Source organism: Microchirus variegatus (genome assembly GCF_963457635.1).
Source record: "Microchirus variegatus genome assembly, chromosome: 10".
Classification (NCBI taxonomy): domain Eukaryota; kingdom Metazoa; phylum Chordata; class Actinopteri; order Pleuronectiformes; family Soleidae; genus Microchirus; species Microchirus variegatus.
Window position 1 is genome coordinate 17,496,574 of NC_139811.1, and position 18,789 is coordinate 17,515,362.

The 18,789-nt window shown below is 42.2% G+C and overlaps 3 protein-coding genes across 4 annotated transcripts in view; 2 read left to right on the forward strand and 1 right to left on the reverse strand.

Moving 5' to 3' along the window:
• Positions 1-2,458: 2,458 nt before the first annotated feature.
• gipc1 (GIPC PDZ domain containing family, member 1) lies at positions 2,459-5,147 on the forward strand (the record flags this gene model as incomplete). 2 transcript variants are annotated; one of them, XM_083896750.1, is made up of 6 exons in its annotated part: positions 2,459-2,770; positions 3,398-3,583; positions 3,746-3,926; positions 4,320-4,432; positions 4,521-4,602; positions 4,686-5,147. In XM_083896750.1, 6 exons carry the CDS (start codon positions 2,459-2,461, stop codon positions 4,835-4,837), a joined length of 1,026 nt encoding a protein of 341 aa, XP_083752876.1. In that variant the 3' UTR covers positions 4,838-5,147. The 2 variants fall into 2 exon arrangements, with proteins under 2 accessions (XP_083752876.1, XP_083752875.1); XM_083896749.1 differs by having other exon boundaries at positions 2,459-2,755.
• Positions 5,148-6,993: 1,846 nt separating this feature from the next.
• LOC310933292 (E3 ubiquitin-protein ligase TRIM39-like) lies at positions 6,994-9,608 on the forward strand (the record flags this gene model as incomplete). The annotated part of the gene is made up of 6 exons (XM_083896738.1): positions 6,994-7,533; positions 7,800-7,895; positions 8,417-8,647; positions 8,734-8,756; positions 8,832-8,950; positions 9,049-9,608. The coding sequence occupies 6 exons, from the start codon at positions 6,994-6,996 to the stop codon at positions 9,606-9,608; spliced, it is 1,569 nt and encodes a 522-aa protein (XP_083752864.1).
• A 5,684-nt stretch (positions 9,609-15,292) lies between these two features.
• The window catches only part of kcnt2b (potassium sodium-activated channel subfamily T member 2b), a gene marked incomplete at both ends in the record, with an annotated part of 41,527 nt that continues 38,030 nt past the window's right edge, over positions 15,293-18,789 (reverse strand). Inside the window, 4 exons of the mRNA XM_083895847.1 lie at positions 15,293-15,410; positions 15,512-15,596; positions 17,422-17,767; positions 18,651-18,779. Of these exons, the coding sequence (XP_083751973.1) occupies positions 15,293-15,410; positions 15,512-15,596; positions 17,422-17,767; positions 18,651-18,779 (678 nt within the window). The remainder of the gene's footprint in view (positions 15,411-15,511; positions 15,597-17,421; positions 17,768-18,650; positions 18,780-18,789) is intronic.

The window sequence follows — 18,789 nt, forward strand, 5'->3', positions numbered from 1 at the left end:
TATTTTTAGGTCAACAGGCAGATCTTTGTCAGGCCTTCATGTTGCTCTCCCCTATATTTTTTTGTTGGAGGTTATATGGGTCAGAGCGGAACCACCTGCACACAACTGCTGAGATTATCATTGGTGCTTGTTTTAAGGGTATTTAGAATAGCCATTGGCCCACATTCACTGACCTTTTTGTTAATTTACTGTAATCATATATAAACATTAACATATTAAGAGCATCGTCTATGCAATTTACAACATATAAAAGATAGAAATAGAAATCAGTATTATTGGCTGTGATTGTGCAGTGTCCACTAATTGTCACTGCTTTATTTTGTAGCCAGATGTGACCACGACCATAAAGTGTGATGTTAAAAGAAGACAGGAAATCCAATCTTTGATTACCAGTTTCCAGAAAATATTCAAATGCGTTCAAGTTTATAGAAATATTTTTTGTTCTGAAGTAGCATTGGTAATATTATTATTATTACTATTTTGTTTCGAAAAAACCACATATGGCCCTAATCCTCTTCCGTACACTTGTGAGTGAAAAAAATTCTGGGCTTGTCCTGTAATTGTTGGGTGTAGTTTCAGTCTATTGCCACAAGAGGGTGGTGTGTGCTGATGGCGCACTCACAGCCTGAATCCAAACTTAACTTTATTCACAAACTTTCCTCATAACAATATAAAAATAAGGAGAAATCCAGCTTCGCTTGTCACAACCAAAATACAACACAAATGTACATTACATTCAAAAACAGTTCGGAACACAATTCTTAATCACTGACCACACTTTATATGCTATTGCGACAGAAAATAAAAACCTTTCTTCGTTATACTGGTATAATATAAAATATAAAAACATGTAAAAACACTAAATAAATCCAACAAACACACAAAAAGCCAAAAGTGTGTGATTAAATTCAGAATACTGTGGTTTCCGAGGATCAGTGAACGCGTCATAGTTCCTCCCCTGCTGAGCAGACAGGACTCAGGAGGGTGAATCTTCCTCTGCATACCGACACACGCTAGCAGTAGATGCTCCACAGTCCTCAAATCTGACTCGGGAAAAAACAAACCTGACAGCGAAGGAGCCACAACATCACACTGGACTTCATCTGTCAGCGTCACGTTATTTTCCAACAACTCGCATCTACATCGTTAGCAGGCTAAGCTAACAGGAGGAGGTAGCTAACGACTGTGGCTAAAAGTCCTGCTCTGGTAAGAACGACCGGCCTTTCGCCTTTTACTCCTCATTAACCCGGCCATGGTTAATCTGGCTAACCAACCTTCACGCGTCTCACAGTGGTGGTTTACGATGCTATTGACAACTATCCACACACGCACTAATTTAGCTTCCGCTGTTAGCAGCCAAATGCTAACTTTTTGGCTACATGAGTGTGTTTTGTTGGAAGTGATTGATGTGTCAGCTAGCGGCTAATGTTTCTTTTTTTGTATCACATAGGATGGTTTAGATATTTTTATAAATCAAATGTGAAATAATAAATAAAAAATATCCAAAGACTGTATTTTCCCCAAATGAAAGTGTAAGAAACCGTTATGAATTTAACCATTACACAGATTACTTAAAACAGTCAAAAGTAAAGAAACGTGTATTACCTTAACTTAATTTAATGTGTGATTTATTTGACAATGCATTCATATTATGTAAGTACCATATACCTTTGTTTGTAAATATTGTTATATACAGGATACTGTTGTTGATATTGCCCAACCCTATGAGCAATGAGTAAACAACCTGTAAACACTTGTGTGGCAGGTTGAACCTCATCATTTTCTCTTGAGAAACAACATAGCATCTCAAAGTGACTACAAAGAATTGGATCACAAGACAGCAAGCTGATGATTCTCAAAGCTTTGTTGTGTTTACTTGGTTTAAGCTGCATTATTTGGATGATGAGGGACCAGAAATCTAGCGCAACAGTATAACGTGTATGGCTATGAGATGTAGGTTTAATCATTTGCTTTTGTCTAGGAGGAAGAGAAAATATTTTGTTGATGATCCCAAAAACTGCTTTAAGAGGACATAGTTGCAGAGTAAGCTATGGTAATGTCTCTTTAATGCAAGCTGTATAACTTACTGAAGAGATGGAATCCGATATGGGGTATTAAAGCTGCTCATGCAACATAGATGTCACTGCTTTGGTTAATGCGCAAATATTGACGAGTTTCTGTTTGTGTTTTGCAGCTGACGACGTCCCGCTGCAGAGCGCTGGTCCTGACAGACCCAGCTATGTGAGCTGCTCTCATGTGTAAATGTGTAAATCCATACAGGGCCTTGCTAAGACTGCTTTTCATCTGGTCTGGAGGACCACACTATAACTGTGACTTTGACATCCATCAGACTTTCAGCTGATTTGGCTGAACAGGTGTGTGTTGATTTGGATCACAGAGTAACTCCTCAGAGCAGCCTCCGCTCTTCATCTCCCTCTGGTCTCACTGTGGGACTACTATGCCTCTCGGTTTGGGAAGAAGGAAGAAAGCTTCCCCGTTAGTTGAAAACGAGGAAGCGGAGCCCATCCGCGCAGGCCTCAATGTGCCAGGTATGGACCTTGATGGAGGTGTTGTTGGGCTGGGAGAAGGTGCCACCTCTGAGGGACTTCCTCCTCTACCCAGCAGCATGAGACCTCGACTCATCTTTCACACACAGCTGGCACATGGCAGCCCCACAGGTCGTATTGAGGGCTTCAGCAATGTGCGGGAGCTCTATGCCAAGATTGGTGAAGCCTTTGGGATACCACCATCAGAGGTGAGTGTTCTTCAAGTTTATTATAGTATACACTTATGGCATGGTTTGGCTTGTTTTCCATTACTATAGTACCACCTCAACGTGGGTGGAGTCATCATACCATGGCTTCACGAAAATGCAGTGACTTCGCTTTATACGCGAATGGTGGGAATAATTAGAATCAATTAATTAAAATGATTATTTCAGTACTTCCTGCATGACCGGAGCACAGAGTCCGTCTGACACAGTCGCTGGATGAAAATATGGTGGAAAGGCCAGATTTTGCCAGTGCTGTCGCTAAAGAGACCATCTCCTCGCTAAATGTCGGAGATTAACACATATTTTTGGCATTATTACTTTTTTAAAAACTGATCTACAGTTACTGCATTGTTTGGTTTGATTCCTGTGTCGGATGTTGCACTGAGTCCTCCAGTGATGACACTTTCTGGCCAATCAGTGGACGGCAGTTTGTCGACGTCACATTTAGTATTGACTCAGCTTATTTGGAACCTCACCAGAGCAGGTACTAAAAAAATACTAAAAATTAGGTACTGTTGCCAAAGGAAAAGCAAAAAAAAAAAAAACTTGGACCGGGCAGAAAAGTGTCCTGTGTCTTTGTCGTTTCATTATATTCTTTCTTTTTCTTGTCGTGTCTCTCCGCAGGTTATGTTTTGCACACTGAACACTCACAAGGTGGATATGGATAAACTCTTGGGAGGTCAGATCGGATTAGAAGACTTTATTTTTGCCCACATCAAGGGTCAGAAAAAAGAAATCGAGGTGTTCAAAGGGGAGGATGCACTGGGCTTGACTATCACTGATAATGGAGCTGGCTATGCTTTCATCAAGGTGAGAAACATTCAACTGCCGGCGTACAATGACAAATTTTGACTCAGATATTTACATAAAACCATATATTGAAATATTAAATGTCTGATAAAGTAGAAATAGACAGGGAAACACTGCAAGCAGGATAATAATTGATTTATTCATCTGATATTCTGTGTTTAGAGAATCCGTGAAGGGAGCGTCATCCACGAGATCCAGGTCATCAACGTGGGCGACATGATTGAGTCGATCAACGGCCACCGTCTTATCGGCTGTCGACACTACGAGGTGGCTAAGATGCTGAAGGAGCTGCCCAAAGGAAAGATGTTCACCATCAAGCTGGTGGAGCCACTAAAGGCCTTTGGTAGGTGTGCGGGGAAGAAGTGCAAAGTCATCCGAGATATGTTTGTTTACCACATTTGTTAGTGTGGTTTTAGATTTCCTAGCGCCTCGTTCAGCATACTAAATGTCCTCTGTTATTGCAGCCATTAGATCCATAGTTTACAATCTGAACTCGTAAAGTATGAAATAAAGAGGCACAAGTCGGATTTAATGAAACCGCTTCCTTTGCTGCTCATATGATCTCACATTTAATTTCCCTATGGGTCAGTATTCTTCAATTAAAACATGCAAGAGCTGGGAAAGTATCATACAGTGCCAAATAAACTATTGTATATGAGATAGAGGTTGTTTGAAGAGGAGGTGATATACAGCAGTGTCACAGCTGAAAACAAAAATGATTAATTGTTTTATATAGATATGATCGGTCAGCGGTCGGGAGGGTCCAAGTCGGCATCAGGGGTTCAGCTGGGTACGGGAAGAGGAACGCTCCGCCTGCGATCTAAAGGTCCCGCTACTGTGGAGGAACTGGTGAGTCCGTTTACAGCGACAACAAAGTGGTGTTTGTCGAAAATGTCATTTTACTGAGTTTGTGCTGTTGCATTTGTTTCTTTTCCAGCCTTCTGCATTCGAGGAAAAGGCCATTGAGAAGGTGGATGACCTGCTCGAGAGCTACATGGGAATCAGAGACAGTGAGCTGGGTAAGTGTGTGATGTGTGTGTGCAATTTAATTAGCTGTTTTATGTTCACTAAATGTTCTTTGACCTCTCTTGTGTCTCCTCAGCGGCCACAATGGTGGAGCTGGGAAAGGACAAAAAGAACCCCGATGAGTTTGCCGAGGCTTTAGATGAAACCCTGGGAGATTTCGCTTTCCCCGACGAATTTGTTTTCGATGTCTGGGGTGCCATCGGAGACGCTAAAGTCGGACGAGTGTAGCCACAGTAACAAGAGAAGTGGAATGGCTTCTGTGTGTGTGTGACGCCCACAACATTGAGCACTACTAGGAAACGCAACACTATCGTCATAAGTGTGTTTTTATTTCAATGTATTCTCCTACTATTTTTAATTTAGAGAGTCCCCTTTTGGGAGACTCTGTCTAGACAAAGACAATAATGCCAGTTAATGGGAGAAGAAGAAGGAGACTGTGATGATTTCCCAAGTGCTTTTAAATGTCTTCCAGCTTTTCCCAAAAAAAAACCATCAAGCACGCTGATGAGAATTCCTTTTCACATGAACCTGCATGTCGTCGTCGTGTGGCAGTGAAACAAGTACAGCACAAGTTTCTTAATATGGGGAAAATAAACGGCTAACACAAAGTAGACATTTGACACACACACTCCCCTCATGCTGCACTGTGTTGCTGTAAACCAACAGTAGAAGTGAGTGGAGATTGCACTGTTCCTCACCTGCTGAGTGGCACAGGTATTGGCACAGTACAAGGCATCGAACTCTCGTTCAGTGTCAGCGTCTTGAACTGCTCAAGTGTTTTTATTGGGAAATCATCAGTTTTACGAGCATGTGCTGGTATATTTTTTTATTGTCATCATGAACTCTGCTGTTTTTGTTTTGTATTACGGTTCCAGTAAGTGGTTCCAGTAAGTGAAGGGTAGCTCCTGATGCAAAGATCAGTGGTGTTTGGTAACACACTCTGTGTTGTTGTGTGTTAACTGTGAAAAATAGCAGCACATTCTATAGTCTCATGTTACATTACATTTGACAGTGTTATAGAAAATCAGTATTAATTTACCTTGTATGGGGTTGAGAAGCAGATTAGTTTACAGGTCTGTGGATTGTGCTGACTTGCTCTTCATTTTTTTTTTAATAGGTATTGTTTTTTTAATATAAAAGTGATGTTACATCTATTTTAAAACAAGGTTTGTGGAACAGATGATGAATCTTAGCTCATGCAACTATGTCAGGCATTACAGGGAGCAGTATTAAAGGAGAAGGAGAAATAGTTGTATTTAAAAAAAAAGGAAGAAAAATGAGTCTGTGAAGTACAAATGCCTTTTATTTTTTTTCTCTTTCAGTTTATATATTTTGTTAGATGTCTACAGTCTGATGCATGGTGCTGGAGAAACTAACCCTACTTCCTTCATGTGTTGCATCGACTTGTGTTCTTGCAGCCACACGCAAACTTTGGTGTTTTCAGACTGTCCACATTTATGAAGCTATTTTGTTTTACTGTTTAGATTTAACCAGTATCTCAATGGGGTTATGTGACGAAACCGATGCTAGAACACTGTAACACTGAGAAGAGCGTTATTTTGATGGCTTTGTATTACACTGTTGTCATTGTCCAATTGTAAATGCAATAATAACATTGACATGGCAGTTTTCCTCCCGTTTGGTCTTTCCCTAAACGCTGCTGCATAGTGCTCTGCAGGTTGAAGCTGGGAGTGCGTCCAGATATCACACTGGTTTGCTCTGTAAATATGTAAGCTGTTAAAACAAAGGGAAAGACGGTGTTGTGATCTCCTGGGATGTTTTTTCCTCTCGCGCACAAACGATCCCTGAGGGCGTGTGTTTGCGTTTCTCCTTTTTGAAATATTTACGACATTTAAATAGACTGTGAAATCACTCTAATATGTCAGCAGGCCATCGGCGGTTGTAATAAGATCTACACTTGTAAACTTGATAGTTCTGCTCAAGCTCAGCAGGGTCATTTGTGGGACTCGTGTGAATAGAGGCAGTTAAGGGATCGGCTCCATTTGAACGCATAATTTGTAATAAGGAAAAATGCATGCAGCTGTCTTATGTTATTATACTTCCTCCCTTTCCTGTATTCGTCATTTTTTTTAAAGATCAAACCGGCATGCTGTTTTTTTTATGAAAAAGAAAAACCTGTCATTTTTGCCACAGCTGGAGGTTGAAGGTTGTCCTAGAAGGGTTTCAGGTGAGGGGTGGTGACATGGCCTGTATTTACTAGAAGTCAAAGGAACTCGTTCTGCAGGTGGCTGCTGCTTGCCTATAAATGTGGTGTCCCATGAACTGTGTCCTGATTGCTTTGTGCACTGCGTTCAGAAAGGAGCTCTTCTACTCGGTATAGTCTAATACTTTAACTTATACCCTCCCACCTACGAGAACCTGCCATGGCGCGCCCACGAGCTTCCTCTCAGCCTGGGAAACTTTCCTTCCTCCATAGTCCCAAGCTGACTTCAGCCCTTCGACCCCGGGCGGTTTCCTCGCGCTCGGTCTCCATGCTGGAAGAGGAGCTGTCCTGCCCTGTTTGCTGTGAGATCTTCAAGGAGCCCGTGGTGCTCAAGTGCAGCCACAGCTTCTGCCGGGATTGCCTGCAGCAGTTCTGGAACAAGAAGAAGGCCAGGCGCGAGTGTCCCGTCTGCAGGAGTAAATGCTCCTTCATGGAGCCCACGGTCAGCCTGTCGCTGAAGAACGTGGCAGACACGTTCCTGAGGGAGCAGGAGAGCAATATGTCCACAGCTGGGACATGGGCTGGTGGGACAGGGGAGGGAGCAGGGATGGTGGTGGAGGAGAAGTGCGTCACGCACGGGGAAATCCTCAAGCTCTTCTGTCTTGACGACTTTGAAGTCTTGTGCTGTGTGTGTCACACCTCCAAGAAGCACCAGGGCCACCAGGTGTGTCCCTTGGATGAGGCGGCTCAGGACCTGAAGGTAATGTGCGTTTGTTTTCAGTTTATGTGCAGGTTTTAAACTGATATGGTTATCATTTTGTGATGGGGAAAGTGTAGAAAGGTTGGTAATAATAAAAAATGTGTATGTGGCATAAGGAAGGATGTATTTCATACAGGAATAGAAAGTGTGATCGTATCTTTGATGTCCTTTTTTAGTATCTTCAGTCAAAACATTTTCCATTTAGGATTCGATGTCGCTGTGAGGATTAATATTCTCTGACATTCTCTGCCCTCACCACCCTTTAGGAAGAGCTGAAGAAAGACGTGATTCCTCTGAAGAAGAACCTGCGTCTTCTGTATCAGGCCAAACAGGAGTGTGATGACACAACTGTCTACATGAAGGTATCAACAAACGCAAAAGATACACGAAAACAGTCGTGAACCTGCATGAGCACTGATGCAGAAAGACACGCTGTTGGTGTGTAAACACATCAGACAAGGTGTTGGATAAGCCACCTGGTTTTTATTTTAGGATGCTTTAAACTTATTAGTTTCAGGGGAAATGTTTTTTGCACAAAGGGGATTAAATCATCTAAGTGTTTTATGAGGGTTTATGTTTTATTGTCATGCTTTATGGCCTGGGAATACATTTACATAGATATATGTGGATAAAAAGAACTTGAGTAAATTATTAAGATTACCTGCAGCCCATCATTTTATTTTGTCTTCTATGGTTTATAGCAAAGACGTGACAGGTGAGGTCATGGTTATTTTGAGGTTTTCACAGTTGTATGAAATTCAAACAATGAATCAACCGATCAGTCAAGAAAATAATCGATGGATTTATCAGAAATATAAAAAATAACACTGTCCTGGGTGCGTTCAGTTTTCATTCCACTTGTTCTGTTCTCTCCTTGTGTTAGAACCAGACTCAGGCCACCGAGAAGCAGATCAGAGAGCAGTTTGAAGAGCTCCATGAGTTTCTGCAGAGGGAGGAGGCCGTGCGATTGGCCAGTCTGCAGCGGGAGGACACGGAGAAGAAGGAGCTGATGAAGAAGAAGTCGGACGGCATCACCAGAGACATCCTCACCTTCTCTCACGCTGTCATTGCTATTGAGAATGAGATTGCATCCAGCGACTCTCTCTTCCTTCAGGTGAAAGAATTTTTAATGGTTTTCTCTCTTAATTCACGTGAGCCAGTGAACCATGTTTTTGAAAATAGTTTCTCTTTTGATTTCAGAATTATGCCAACACAAAGAAAAGGTAAGAAATCTCTTGCAGTATCTTCTTTGGTATCCAGCTCATAACTCACGCTCCTCAATGTCGTTGTCCTGTCAGAGCACAGATCCCACAGAAAGACCCAGGAAAAGTGTCAGGTGTTCTAATAAACGTGGCCAAGCATGTCAGTTCCCTCAAATACCATGTGTGGGAGAAGATGGTGGAGCTGGTTTCCTACAGTAAGCACTCGGTCAACTCTGTGTGTGTGCCTTGAATTTCCACACATAATCTCTCTCCTTTCTGCTAAATAATCCGCTGTTTTTTTTTCTCTTTCTAGCCCCCATCACCCTGGACCCCAACACTGCCTACTCCTGGTTGTCCATCTCCACAGACCTGACCAGTGTGGCCAACAGTGGGTCCATGAAGCAGCTCCCAGACAACAGCGAAAGATTCGGCAACTTTGTGTTCGTGCTGGGTTCGGAGGGCTTCACTTCGGGCCGACACGCCTGGGAGGTGGAGGTGGGGGACAACTTGGACTGGATGCTTGGGGTGGTGACTGAGTCCATCGACAGGAAAGGCCGAATCTCCGGCTGTCCGGAGGGCGGCTTTTGGATGATCGCAAACTACGAGGGCGAGTACTCGGCCATGACGAGGCCCAACACGCCGCTGCATCTGGAGGCAGAGCTGACTCGAGTCAGGGTGCAGATGGATTACGAGTCTGGAGAGGTGATCTTTTCCAATCCTGTCAGCATGACGCCCATCTACACCTTCACAGACTGCTTCACTGAGAAGATGTACCCCTTCTTCTGCCCTGGAGCCAACATCAACGGGAAGAACCCCGAACCCCTTAAGATCTGCCCCGCCACAGTGGCCGTGTGGAACAGTGCGACGTGGTGATTTGATGAGAAACAGAAGTGTGTTGAAATTAGACGAAATTACAAAAAGGGCAAACAGGAAATCATTCAGGGAGATGAGGTCGGGCCATGTTTGTGTGTAAAATGAACAACAACAAGAAGAGTGATCGGAGTAATGATGGTTTTATTACAGAGAAGGTCATTAAGTGACTAATTGCAGTTAATGAAGCACAAAGCAGCTGTATGAAGCTTGCCCTTACGATCCAGGACAGCTTATGCTTCTTTGTCAGTGAGGAAATCACACTTAGCATTCCCGGCTCTCTTCTCATCATCACTGCCCCCCCGGTGATCTGTCACACACACACACACGCACAGTCACACGCACACGCACGCACATGCACACACCCATTCTTGTACTTGCTGCATATTGAGGACCGGGTAGTGCTGACAAAATGACAAAGCATTTCCACTTTGTAAATCAACACAATTACAAATATCTTCACTGGACTCATGAAAGGTTTGAGAGTGACAATACACTATAAAATACACTGTAAATACACTGATAAATACACGGTAAATAAACTGTGGAAAAAACAGTAAATACACTGTAAAATACATAGTTAATATACTGTAAAATACACTTCATGAATGACATCTATAAAGAACTACTAACTGTAGTACAATAAAATGTCTGCAGGTGGAGCCCCAGAGCAAAACGTGTGTGAAACACCAGGGCTGGAAAACGGGTTTTTGCACCAAATAGAGGACCTCTGTTAAAAACAGAGTATAGCATGTTTACAACTTCAGGAAGTGATTTCAACGAAAGCAAAGTGAGGATCGGCCAAAATGTCCTCACTTTGTAAAAATGACCTCACCTTGTTGGTTAAAAACCCTCACTGGTCCTCAGTATGCCGCAAGTACAAGAACGCACACACACACACACACACACACACACACACACACACACACACACACACACACACACACACACACACACACGCCAGTCTTAGTGAGGACACTCATAGACATAATGCATTCCCTAGCCCCTTATGCTAACATTACCCATCAATTCTATCCCTGAAACCAAGCCTTAACCCTAAAAAAAGCCCTTTTAAAGTTATGAGGACCAGCTAAAATGCCTCACAATGTGTTATACACACACTCAACAGTTACCAGGAGGACTCACACAGAAGAAAAAAACCCATCTCTGTTGGTTTAAAAAACCCAAAAAACAAAACCCAGTGTCATGTATATTTAAAATTCAAGTGGTTCCGAATCCAAAACATTCACCAGCCAATTTATCAGGTTAATCTGATCAACTCAAAGATGACCTGCTGATGTTCAGCCCGGGCACCAGAGTGAGCAAGAAAGTTTAATTTAATTGATTTTGCGATGCCAGACAGGCTCATGTGAGTATATGTCAGAAACTGCTGATCTGCTGGAATTTTCACTCACACACAACCATCTCTCGTGTTTACAGAGAATGGACTCTGAAAAGGAGAATCTCTATCTGTTGAAATCACTAGACTGTGGCAACATTCACTTAAATAAAGTGGCTGGTGAGTGTATATTTTCACACTGTCATGTGATATGTGATTTATTTTGTTGTTAATGGAAACATAGCATCAGTCCGAGCTGCTTTATAGTGTAAAGGAGAATAAGATATAACACTGAAGTGATTTGAAATGGTTGCATCAATAAAGAAGCATAAAAAAAAGGTTGCCACAAAGCTGAATATTACCTCTCGGATACATGAATCAAACAGGTCAGTGCTACACTCTGTGTCTAATTTGGAGCAGTGTCTTCTCACCAGGAAGGTCATATAAAGAAGGACAGGATAACTTGTTACCGGTGCACTTTTCTGCACTCGAATGATGTGAATTATATTTGTATTCACTTCGTGTGTTTTAACATCCAGTGTTGCTTTTGGCTGAAATGAGGAAACGAGGGAGCGACGATAACCATTTGGCTGCAGCGTGATTAGATTTAGGCACAAAAAGCCGCTATTATGGCTGTGAAGAGATCACGGTTTTTCTATTATGGAGTGTTTTTTTCCTCCCGTCCATAAAAACACATTGTGCTGCAACATGGAGACACACTGGTATGTATTCATTATGACACAATAACAATTCTGCAGTAAGTCTTGTGATGTCTGGTGTCAAACTGTTGTTGCTGCTTGGTCGATGTTTGCTCATCTGATTTCCTCCTCCTCTTGTTGACAATTCATGACATTTCACACCTTTTTTTTTTTTTTCCAACAATGAATCAATAAATGTAACTTTCTCATGGTTTACAGAAAAGTCCAGACTGCTGTCATCATGTAAACTGTTCCAGAGTGCTGAGACTGTCATATCACTTTTGACCTTCAGCCTTGCTGGAGGAAGAACTCACATGACAGTATGTGGAAAACTCATGGAGGTGGGTTTCTGCTCATAATTTCATCATTCTATTGCAAACTTGTGAACAACATCCAGGCTGCTGTCAGAGAGTGAACACATTAGAATTGTGAACAATTTCTTCAGTGTAAATGAAGCCTAAAGACCTGTCACCATGAGAACTGTGCGGTTTCTTTAGTTTTTGCACGCCTTGTTTTTAATAATAACTGCTGACGTTGCTTCTTTACTATTTTCAGCAATCACAGAAAAAAACACAGAAAAAAACGAACTCAACCAATTTGTGTGAAATACTAACTCACCCAACACGATGTTAATGTTGCACATTTAGTCAATGCTTTGATGTCACTGCCATAGACTGGGTTTGCCAAATATATTCCCCCCCCCATACTTTTACTGTGTTTACTTTTAAATAACAGGCATTCTTTTGTGATCTATCATATATCTTTTTAAAAGCTTTACAGCGCTTTATATTGTACAGAGTCCCAGACATGACGTGGTCAAAAAAATATTAAATTGTGGCCACAATATAGCTATAACGTGCGCACAAGATACTAATTTATGGCCACGAAGTAGGTATAATGTGCGCACGAAATACCAATTGATAATATTAATATCATTCCTGGACAGCTGGGTAAGCAAATGGAGCGCACCTTCTCTAGAAACACCAATAGCCTACGTGATGTCTCTAAGGTGAGCGTCGTTTCTTATTCTGTTCTCGTCAATATCTTGTGATTCTGCCTTTAGACAATTATTTAATTAGGCATACTGTGATGGGAAGCATCTTTTAAAAAAGTCCCCATGTAAGACATTTGTGAATCATTGCTTTAATGTTCCAGTACATATTTCTTGTATGAACCCTGTGAGTTTGATGGAAAGGAGGAGTTTGATGTGAGGAGAGGAGAGTGAGGAAAAGGACAGGTGTGAACAGCAGAAAACTTTGAAATGGCACCAATCCATTTTTCAAAAAAAATGAATTTGTTGCAGGTAGTTATGTCACTTTTCCCCTCACCTTGGTGATATGCATGTGTGTCCTCTGTGCTGGTGTCCTGCAGGCAACCTTTGGCAGGGAACCCCGTGTTGTTGAGACCTCCGTCTCCACCAGAGAGTACACCTGCTGGGCAGACTCTTTGATGCTGCAAAGGTCAGTGGCGTCAGACATGGAAGAGAGACAGAAAGTGGAGGATGTATCCAGAATTGTTGCTTCTTGAGAATCGTTTTGCTTTGTTATGAAGAGCAGCATGTGTGCATTTATTGAGTCAGAGAGGGAGTTAAGACTCACCTCAGCTCTGGATCTCCAGGCCCTGAACACTGTTGGTTCTGGTGGAGCTGACATTTTCTCTGCCTCTTTTTTTTGCTTTTCAGTGTGTCTTTTCCAGAGTTCTATGTGAAACCTTCCCATAAACTTAAGAGGAACAGACTTTCAGCAGATCACCACATCATCATGGCAGCAAATGAAAGGTGATGATACACAATCAGAAATGTTAGATTTAATGTATTTAAGTCACACACATGCAAAGACAAACCCCCCAAAATAGTAGCAAAGGAATGAACGCTCAGTAAACCACATGGAAGAAGCACTGTGTAACAAAAGTGAGTGATTCACACTGATTTAAAGGCCCAGTTTGTAAGAATTAGTGACATCTATTGGTGCGACTGTAATAGTGCAAATAAAGAAGGACTCCACAAGTGTGTCAGGGAACTACGGTGGCCTTCACATACCAGACAGAATGAATACACTCTTTCACAATCTTCTCCACACTTCCACTCCCACTGTTGTTTTCCACCTTTTCGTTGTTGATTTGGCAAAACGCACACTAAGGCTGTTTTTCTTTCCAGAAACCTGCAGGCACAAAATGGCGGCCTCTGTTAAAGCAAGGCCCTTGCCTAATGTAGCTATAAAAGGCTTGTTCTAAGGCTACCAAAAAAAAAAACATGTCACTGATACTGATGTTCTTATGGGTGGCATATTCAAACCCTCCCTAAATGTTACACACTGGACCTTTAAAGTGGTTTCTCGTCCTGACAAATCTGTGAATCTCATGGCCGAAGAGATTTGCCCGACAGCTGCACAAACTGCAATGAAGCGGAGATGAGCTGTAATGACTTGACTTTAATATGTACATATTTCATGTGTTTTTAATGGCACCGAGGCTACAGCAGTGTGTGTGTGTGTAGCAGTAGCCGTGGCGTTAGCGACGTCCCCACCACATGGCTGCACTGTTTCTGCGTGAAACAGGCGGAACAGAGGCCTGCAATCCCACCCAAACGAGTTTAGCATTAACGTCTCTGTGGAATTTGAAATCCTCATGTTTCGTTACACAAACAACTTTTATTCCATAAATAAGGTAGGCTTGTGTTTTTTAACTGAAAAATAAATAATTTAATATTTTCTTATATCAAATAACTTCCTTGTTAAAGTGGGAATTTATAGACTTGTTTCCCCATAAAGCTTATAGTATGGTTTGATTTCACACCTCTGACACTGGATCAAAATATTATAAGATTTAAACATGTAAATATTGCAAGGCTCTTGTAGTGGACAGTTTTGAATTATAATATTCCCATTCCTTGCTTCTCGAACATGCATGTCTGTGATGGACAGCTCCCCCCGTGATCTCGTCTGATTGTGTCCATCATTGACACTGACGTTCTTTGGGTTCATCTGCTGCTGGTGAGGGTAAAATCCAAAGAGTGCATTCTGAGCGTGTGAGCGACAAGTGACAAGTTTTGAAAAAGGCTTTATGAAGACCGAAAGAAAGACAGAAAGAAAGAAAATCCTTACAGTTTCTCCTCTGTTGGTTCAGGTTCAAATACGTTAAACAACATTAAAAGTGTGACAAAACACACCTACGGTACACAGAGAGGGACAAACTTCAAACAAAACAGACAATAATAAAAATAAAATAAATAAAATAAAATCATCCTGTGACTTCCCTTTAGCTGTCCAGATAAAATTGGCAGTGTCTTGCTCTTGGTCCATATGTTACACACACACACACACACACGCACCTCACACACATGATGCAGAACGTAACATGCACATACACGTATATAAATACATACAGCTTTTCAATAAATGCACTTCTGGGTCCCGCTTTGAAAATAGGAAGGTGCATAAACAAAACATTCCCATCATCATAGAAAAGAAAAGGTCCATGCACGTCCGACACTTTGGAGTCCAACGAGGTTGACATGTGGACGAAGTATATCCCACTCCATCTCACCAGTTCTTGATTTCCACTCCTCCTCCCATCCCAAGTGTGTGTTGTTGTTTCTCCTCAGTCTGGCAGTGGTTTGACAGTGTATATGTGTCTGTCTCTCTTTTTGTTCCTCACAGATGGGTGCTGTCCTGCGTATCGAACCTGTGACATTCTGAGAGGCCCGCGCTGCACTTCCTGCTGCTCCCCTGATTGGGCACCAGAGACAGGGGGTCTGGTCTGATCAGGTACCTGCGGACGAGGCACAGACAGCGAGGCATGTGTGTTATAACTTCACGCTGTGTTTAGTTTTTTACGGCGCTATCGGTTACACTTGTCCGCTGTGCACTCACACGACGTCATGGAGCTCTAGCCGGGTGTCTGGAGAGGGATTGATGAGGATGTAGGAGAGTCTGTTGCCTTGGTCTGTCATCCCATCTGACACAGGAAGAAAAGAGGTGAGCAAGAGCAGGATATAAAATAGGCACAGGATATACAGCAGGCTGTGCAGCATCCGTACACGCAGAGTGGAGGCTGCGTTACAGTGAGTCACGAGACGGGAAGACGAATTTAGATAAACATGGACAGATATTCTTGAACCATATAGATATGCAGCAAGTAAAGAAACAATAAGCAAATGTTTAACCACAAGAAGTAATCATTCTAGTGTCCTATTAAAATACAGTAATAATAACTGATTTTATTTATTAGGCTTAAGGTTGCCTTACAACACAGGTATAATAAATAAAATGAATGACCAACATTATTAGATTCTTAGTGCTGATACATTCACATGCAGATAGCATTTAAATGTAGTCATAAGGCCTAAGTCATGTGACCTTTTAAAATATATAAATATAAATAGAGGTATGAAGTAGCACACACACAATATTTGAAACATTAATGTAGTAATTTAATTCTATGTAAATACATAATCAGGTAAAGGTGTCCTCATCAGAGACATACGTCACATGACAAGACAAGACAAAACAAAATAAAGATAGAATTTAAGCATTTACTTCATAAAATAAAGTAGCAGACCCCTCTCTCTCTCTCTCTCTGGGTGTACTGCTCTAAGGGATCTGACTAAAATAGAATAATAGTGTTATCATCCGTTCAGACAGGGACCACAGGGGGTCCAGGCTCAGAGTAACATGGGCACTGGCCCCCCGTAGAACTACCCTGGGTCACGATGCTAATTTTCCCCCTCTTTTCCATGTTGTGACATTTGTCTGGAGCACAGAAACGCCCGTCACCTGCCTCCAGCGGTTTTCTATGTCCATCGAACATCACGACACATCTTACAATGCTAGTTATCTGCTAGCCATTGTGGAGGTTTGGTGAGCCCTGTTTACCCTAATGGACAAAAAAACTCTGCGCGCTAATGTGTCCTCTTGAGTCACAAGACTAAACTGAACACTAAATTACCCTCCGGTGTAAGAGTGTTAAAAACATGAGCAACTGCCATTCATTTATGGCCTTGAGAGCAAAATATTAATTTAGAAATTTGTAAAGGAGTGCCTTTCTAGTGGAGAGTAGCGATGTAGTGCTCTATAAGATGCCCTTGCAACTTCTTTTTGGTGTCCTTCCAATCAAAAGGGTGCCATTCTGAAGTCATGGGTGTCTCCTTAGAGAAAATTACATTCACTGCTGTATGGTAAAACATGGAGACTGAAAGTGATATTCCTGCATACAGCACTGGTGTGCACAGCAGAGAATTTGCGATCTGACCAAGTTTCGATCAATTCTGCAGGAATTATAGTTAAAAACCCATTTACACATTATGTGTTCCCACTAGCCACGCAGCAGTCTTCTGCCCAGACAGACGCTGCCCTCTCCTTCCTTTGATTGGCAACCATGGTAGAAGCCAAAAGAACATTTGCAGGAACAGTATAGGCCACAGTAGGCTTCTGTCATCTGTCCACAATAATAACCTGCAAAGCCAGTCATTGTGCCACTTACTGGCGGGACGGGACACACACCTTCAATAACAAACATTTGTTGTTGTTTAATTTACAGGAAGTTTTCTGGGTGTGGCCTACTTCTGCTAAACTCTGACATAAGAGAGTTCAGTGCTGCTTGGATTATATTATATCACTGGAAACAGGGGAGGAGGGAGATGAGCTTTGGTCTTATGCGACATCTGGTGGCACTGATTATCATATATAACCTTTAAGCTAAATTTGCTTAATTACATTTGATTACAGATAAACAGTGCATCTTCCACTTCAGATTCCATGCTTAAAAAATGATATAGACTTACTGAATCCAGTTGGAGAAAGGCCCAAATGTTTCATGCGTGTCCGCACCAGGGCATTGAGTTCCTGCCTCTCCGAGCGCCTGAACAGGGTCAGCCTCTGCTGGCTGATCCTCTCTGCTGCACTTCCTGGTCCCCCCTTGGCCCCGCTGGAGCTCCGACCGCCCTTCCTGCTCAGTCGCCGTGCCCACTGCATGCTCTTCCTCCGGAGCAGGGGGTGATCTGAGGAGTGGGAGGAGGTGGAGATGGGCTCCGAGGAGGTGGAGTTACGGTGTGCGCCGCTCCGGGACAACAGGGGTTCTCTGGGTTCTCTGGTGTCCTCATAGTCTTCCACGGTGATAGACACTTGAGACTGCAACAGACACACATAGCTGCATTCACACATTCTGGATTGACAGAGACAAACCTTTCATTTCCTGGTGTGGTGTCATCAGTCTGTTATCACACGGGTTTTATTGAAGCAGTTCTTCACCTGTGCAGTCTGATATTTCACAGTGAAGAGGAATTAATACTTTCTTATCAGGGTGGAAATGAATGATGGGCAAGATACACTCTTCTACATCCTGCATATTGAATAGTCCTGTATTCTTAAAGGTACAGTATGTAAGAATTAATGATGGTGAGACTACAGATTGTAGCAGACTCCAAACATCACCCTTCCCTTCCCCATGTTTGTCAGGAAAATACAGTGGCCCTGACATTCTAGCGAGGATGTCGTCGTCTACGAGCAAGTCGGTATGTGAGCTGATAGATAAAGATGTTTTAATGTTTGTTAATGCATTGAGTTTATATGGGCGAAGCTGTTCCTCTTCATTTTCATAGCCAGCTCCCGCTTCGAAAACACACATTCTGGTTGGACAAGAAGCAAGTCCACATTATGTAAATGATTACATTTTAAGGCAAAATTATGGTTGGTGTATGGTTAATATCTGGCATGTAAATGAAGGTTGTGTGAGGTTAGGATTTAGGGCTAGACCACTAGTAATTACTCTGTGTGTGTGTGTGTGTGGTGCTCCGTAAAGCAAGGCCCTTGTGTAAAGTACATATTAAAGCTTATTCTAAGGATACAAAAACAAACTTCTATTTTAAAGAGATTATGCACTTGTACAAACATACTAAATATAATATGATTTGTCTTTTGTCTATTGTACCAGGCTATTTCAGTGACCTTATTCCCGTGACTTGATGACCATAAATCCTAAAACTAGACGGGAACAGCAGTAGCAGCAGCTGACCTCAGAGACTGGAAGCTTGTGGGCCTCTGTTCGATAGATGCCTATGGGAATGTCTCCGGTGGAGGAGCATAGTTTCTGGTAGAGCCTGCCATAGGTGCGAATCCACAAGTCATCCTCTGTGATTTTCATCTAGAAAACA